Raw genomic sequence first — 6,294 nt, forward strand, 5'->3', positions numbered from 1 at the left:
CCCTCAGCAACTGCCCCTCAGTCCTGCCCTCGAGCCCTTGCCCCATCCTGGTCCCCCTGCTCGGGACACACTGGAGCACTTGATGTCCTCCGTGTGCTGAGGTGCCCAAAGTGCCCCCAGGCCTCGAGTGAGGCTGCCCCAGAGCAGAGCAGAGCAGGACAGTCACCCCTGGCCCGGCCAGCAATGCTGGGCCTGGTGCCCCCAGGACAGGACTGGCCCTTGGGGCTGCCAGGGCACTGCTGGCTCCTGTGCCACCTGCCCTCGGCCCAAACCCCCAGGTGCCCTTCCCCAGGGCAGGTCTCCAGCCTCTCAGTCCCCAGTCTGTATGTATAACCTACTTGTTGGGGCTATTCCTACCAGGTAAAAGATAAAGGCAGTGTCATAAACTAATATTCCCAGAACATCTATGAAAAATGCTGTCTGTAAGAATGAACAATGCAGATCTCTATAGAAGCTGGCAAGTACTGCCACCATTTTATGGCAGGACAAGTAGCAATCCCCTCTCCTTTTTTTCAGCAGTCCCAAAATACAAATAAGTTGCACTATCAGAATAAACCCTGAACATTCGCAGCCCTCAGATCTCCAGTCCTTAAACTTCCAGTCTACCTACCCTTCCTGAAAAGCATTTGTGCTCTGTCTGGGGCATTTGCTTCCTACCAGAAACATTCCTGCCACATTGAACCAATCCTTCTCTTACCTTTAGCTAAACATAAAGCTCAGTCACAACAGTTCAACTGCAAAATCACCACTGCCACTGCTCAACACATTGGAGCAGAACACCAGGTAAGCTGGTGACTTACTAGGCACCCAAATGATCTGAAAAGTTTTAACAGGTCCATTATTTTTTTCCAGAGAAAGAGTAGCTCCCAGAAGGGCAGGGAAAATGCTGCAAGACAATTCTGGAGAGCTCCCATGGGCACACACTCAAGCCTGTGTGTTGGACAACAAAAATTCAAGAACATTTTCAGGTCAGTACTATGACTAAATTTTACCACCTGGCTGTGAGGAAGGCCGAGGTGTTCGTGGCTGCAGCTCAGCACTAGCACCACTTGCCACCATAGAGGAGGGCACATTTCCACTCTGGGACATCATGACAGCTGCAGCATTGCTCATTCTTATTAAACCTTAAAAAATAAAAATAAAAATTATCAAGTCTTGCAGGTTTTACATAGAGAAGAATTTTAGATTATTTTTCTTTAAACATCAAAAAATTGTATTTGTCAAGAAACATTTCTTTGGACTTTAAAAACTGTTTGTCCAAAATAACCTGAGGACAGGTTATTTCTGAACAACCTCTCTGAAAACTCAGATTCCCTGGTACCAAACAAACATGCTCAGGTCATGCTGAAGCTGCTTCTTTAGCACCAAACTTTTAAACAGGCTCTAAAGGGGAACACTGACTGCTGAGTTAAGGTGAGCCTGACTGAAGCCACCAAGTGACTGATTGTGTCACAGTTAACACATGTAACTCAGGTGTTTGCAACATCTGAAACTAGAAAGTAACCCAGTTGTTGAAAGAGAAGTAATTCAGTGTTTGACTTCCACAGGCTGCTACTTAGTACAATGATGGATATTGTTGCCCTGTTGGTTTATTGCTGTAATACTTACATTGGTGACCTGCAGGCAGGAAATGAAGCTGACGATGGACATGGGAGAGCAGAGCCCTTCTGAAATGTTCTACGTTCCTTGTCAAGCACAGTGATTTCACTACTGTTTAATCAGGGTTGAAATGTCCTCCATCCCTTCTTAGCAACAGCCACACATGCATCTCACATAAACTGACCCAGAATGCTCCAGGTTTTTTTAATCCTTTAATTCCTATTTACTAAAATACTAATTGTTCATTTTGCCTTAAGATTCAGCTATTAAAGTAAATTTCATAGTAGCTTTCCTTTAACTCTGCAAAATCTGACTTTTGCAGTTCAAATTCCTTCTGCACATACAATGCTCTAAAATGCAGAGTTTAATAAAGCTACACATCTTCACAAAAAATCCTGCTCTGTGATCAGATCTCAGAAGTTTATCAGCAGATAAACAGAGGCAGTGACAATGACACTGTCCTGTCCTTCCCATCACCCTAATGGATTCACCCTAAGATATTTACCATTGCACACTGAATAAAGGCTTAAGCTCATGTCCACAAAGGGAGCCAAAGAGAGCTCTGAGAGTTTGTGCACATTTCAAAGCGAATTCACTGGACTCATCTGCTTTAACAGGCTTTATGCAAAAAACCCCACCAACCAAACCAGCAAAACCCTCAAAGGAAACCACCCCAAACCACACCAATCTACCCCACTAAATCATTCCACTGTCTGTGGGACAACATGCAGCCAACAGTTCAGTTTCCATAACGCGGGACATGGTCTGGCAGTGCAGAACAAGAACACACATGAATGAAAACGACAACTACAATTCTGCACACAATACTTGCTATAACCAGTGAAATTTCATTATTAGCTCAGTAACAAATTTCTAAGTGTATAAAGCTAACCAAGTCTCCCCCAAAGGGCTTTACCTTGCCCCCCCTGCATGGGGAACCCTGTGTCCATCCGCACGGCGCTGCCTGCTCCCAGGGGCCCGTTGATCCGCACATCCTGACTCCTGCTCTGACCTAGAGCCAAGTTGATAGCACCTTCCCCTAAAAGTAATACACAGGTTGGGTAAAACTCAATAAGAAACAAAACCAGAACACAGATAATTTCAGAAGAACATTTAAAAGGTGTCAAGGAAGGAGGAAGAGACTTTCCCCATACTGTGCACTCAGAAGGACAGTCACACATCACACCACTCTTCTAGAGTGCCATTATAAGATGAACAAACACCATCACAAGCATTATCTGCCCCTGATTTCATCCTGAGATGCTCCTGGACAATTGTCCAAAACAGATATTGTAACTGTGAAATCCACTGACAACTTGTTTTAATGAAAGCCTCACATGGAACAATAGAGAAAGTTCACATTTTGCTAGTCAACAGGAAAAAGATATTTTTCAGGAGGTTTCCTGATGTCCAGAGCATTTTCAGCTTTCATTTTTATTATTATGCAATTTTATTCTTTAAAGAATAAAAGCCTTGAGCTATCATTTCACTGAAGACACAGGAGCAAATTAGAAGTTTTGCAACATTAACCAAGTACACAAAACTGCTTTTTGACAGTATAGTTTCATAGGATGTGAAGGGGTTGGAATGGACCTTAGAGGTCACCTAGTGCCAACCCCCTGCCCTGGGCAGGGACACCTCCCACCAGAGCAGGTTGCTCAAGGCTTTAGCCAACCTGGCTGTGAACACTGCCAGTGCTGGGGCAGCCACAGCCTCCCTGGGCAACCTGGGACAGTGTCTCACCACCCTCATGGGAAAAACTTCTTCCTGATACCTAATCTCAATTTCCCTCTTCCAATTTCTCCCCACTGCTCCTTTTCCTGTCACTGCAGTTCCTAACCAAGAGTCCCTCTGCAGCTTCCCTGGAGCCCTTTCAGCTCCTGGCAGGTTGCTCTGAGGTCTTCTCTTCTCCAGGCTGAACAGCTCCAACTCTCTCAGCCTGTCCTCATAGAGAAGGTGCTCCAGTCCTCTAATCAGCTTGTTGAGTCTACTCAGATTTCAGCTTTGGAAGCAAATTGGGTGTGGAATACCTTCAATCTGCACTGAGAGGATGCCCAGGTCCCGGAGCTGCTGGTTGTTATTCTGGGCCAGGATCCGCAGCCGCTCGGCAGCTTCCCGGGGGATGTTGAAGGTGACACGGACACTGTTCCAGGGCTCAATCTTCTGCACTTTTAACTTGTTGGATTCTGAACAGAAAAACAAACAGAATCAGTTCAAAGGCAGTTTTTAAACAAGTATGATGGAAAAACTTGTTTAAAAGAGCTGAAAAAAATTAAACAACACTTAACTTTAAAATTGCAGTGGTTAGTCTCAGGGTCAGGACATTCCTCCTGCACAGTGCCCAGTGCTCCAAAGCACCACAGGGATTGTCCAAAAATTAGCAATAAAAACCCTACCCAACTGAGAACCAGCATAATAGCCAACACAGTCACAGTATTACTCAAAAATTGAAATATTCTGTGGATAAACTACTTTGGGAAGATAAGCAAGTACCTAATAAAACAGATTTCATAGAAGTATAGCATGGGTTGGGTTGGAGGGACCATAAAGCTCATCTCATTCCACCTTCCAATAGACACTTCCACTAAGTTGCTCCAAGCCCTGTCCAACCTGGCCTGGAACACTTCCAGGGATGGAGCAGCCACAGCTGCTCTGGGCAACCTCTGCCAGTGCCGCAGCACCCTCACAGGGAAGGATTTCTTCCCAATATCCCACGTAACTCTGTGTCAGTGAGAAGCCACTGCCCCTTGTCCTGTCCCCCCATGCCTTGTCCCAAGTCCCCAGTGCTTCTGCAGCTCTCATGGAGCCTCTTTAGGCACTGGAAGGGGCTCTAAGGTCTCCCTGGAGCCTTCTCTTCTCCCAGCTGGACACCCCCAACCTGAATCCATGGCAGAGGTGCTCCAGCCCTGTGACACAGTAAATCTGTTCATGAACCAGATGGATGTGGCAAAAAACTGACTACAAGAATGAGCCCCATGAACCTCTCGCTCTTGAAGCATTTGCTCTACAAATGCTTGTGAAATCATCTTTATTTTTCATTTTACAAGACCAGTGCCAGCAGAGTCCTGGCACTGTTTCCTTAATTTCTATCATATTATTTAGTTTTCTGGGTAAGAATGTTAAATCCAGTGCCAAAAAGCTCATTAGCATCATGCAAAATATTTAGTTGCAGGTTTTCTGAAAACCTGTTCTACACAAGAGTGTTTCTGCACAGATCAGTGGTTTGAAAGCAGCAGGTAGGAGCCAGCAGAGAGGCTGGGCAGTCACCTCAGATGTATTGTCTAAGAGGTACCTACCTAAATGATTGCTACAAAATGCATTTAATGACAATTAACAACATACCCTAATAAGCTTTCTGAAAAGAAAGTCCCTCTGAAAACAGAAAGCACTGGCCCAAATGTTCAGCCACTTCTTTCACTGTGACATCAGATGTACTCAGTTTGCCAACTGGAGGATTCTGAAGAACGTGTCAGTCCAGGCTGCCAGTACCTCATTCCTCTGTAGCAATCTCTTGTTCTTAGCTAACTCACCAAGCTCCTGCTGCTGCTACAGTGATGGAATGACTAAACTCATTCTCGTTCTACCTATAAACCTATTTTGGACTGGAAACATGACAGGAGGAGTTTTTAAATTCTTTTTTTTGAAGGTCTGAACAGTCCTGTACTTATTGTTCTTAATGTTCCAAAATTTTACATCTAAAAACTGCATCGTCAGTTTTGGTATTTCTAGGCATTTGTATCCAAATTTCTTGTTTTTCAAACACTGCATCTGCCAAGACTAACCCAGTGTTATTTACTAACTCCACACCGAGAATATCCCATTTGGCTCTGAATCAGTTTAAAGAACTTGTCACATGGATAATTTCCAAAGTCATTTGACATTGATTTCAAAAATTTGCTCTCTCAGCTGAGGTCTGACTCATGTTTATTAATCCTGGCATGAATATTTATAACACACCCAACACACAGAGGCCTCTCTGCAACAAAGACTGTGCAGCTATGGATTGAATGCATTTAGGTTCCATTCAATTTCGTTTATTTATTTAGATTCCATTCAAAAACTACACACTTCATCCATGGCATTCACACACGTTCCTTCACACCAGTAACTGGCTGGTAGTTTATGTCTACTTCCAACTGTTTGTCAGACACAGCTCAAAACAGTGATATTTCTTCACAGCGTCTTTGTCTTATCTCACATTTCTTATCTCCCCAAGAGATAACAGCAAGGACCCAACCACTGACGCCAACTGCCTACACAGACAAAATAGAAGTAAAAAGAACAAAGTGGCAAAGAAATTCAGTTTGGTTATTCAGTAATGGGTATTTTTCTGAAGAGGCATATGACACTGTGGAAGAAAACAACACAAGACTACATAGCTGAGCAGCAATCAGCATCAGGCAAAGTGCTCAGGCAGTGGACAAATGACTTTTTCCAGAACTAGATATGCTGGCAAAAGATGTCCCCAAAAGCCTGTTGTCACTCACTCCCTACAGAGCTGTCCCCAGAGAGCTGGGCAGGCACAGAAGGGATGTGACACCTCCTCATTCACTCCCAAATTCACTACGAATAACTCCAGCAAATCTAATCACAAACTAAGAAACTCAAACACAACATAATTTGTTTATTTGTGCATAAGTAAGTATTTCTTTATAAAGAGTATTAAATAGTAAGTATATAATAGTTTCTATAAAT

At 43.9% G+C, this 6,294-nt stretch overlaps 1 protein-coding gene across 1 annotated transcript in view; it reads right to left on the reverse strand.

Moving 5' to 3' along the window:
• The window catches only part of NCOA6 (nuclear receptor coactivator 6), a gene marked incomplete at its 3' end in the record, with an annotated part of 18,415 nt that extends 12,876 nt beyond the window's left edge, over nt 1-5,539 (reverse strand). Inside the window, exons 1-4 of the mRNA XM_009081611.1 lie at nt 5,518-5,539; nt 3,630-3,785; nt 2,516-2,638; nt 996-1,124 (exon numbers count right to left, since the gene is read on the reverse strand). Coding sequence (XP_009079859.1) covers nt 996-1,124; nt 2,516-2,638; nt 3,630-3,785; nt 5,518-5,539 — 430 coding nt within the window. The remainder of the gene's footprint in view (nt 1-995; nt 1,125-2,515; nt 2,639-3,629; nt 3,786-5,517) is intronic.
• Between the last annotated feature and the right edge of the window lie 755 nt (nt 5,540-6,294).

Source organism: Acanthisitta chloris, unplaced genomic scaffold (genome assembly GCF_000695815.1).
Source record: "Acanthisitta chloris isolate BGI_N310 unplaced genomic scaffold, ASM69581v1 scaffold14659, whole genome shotgun sequence".
Classification (NCBI taxonomy): Eukaryota; Metazoa; Chordata; class Aves; order Passeriformes; family Acanthisittidae; genus Acanthisitta; species Acanthisitta chloris.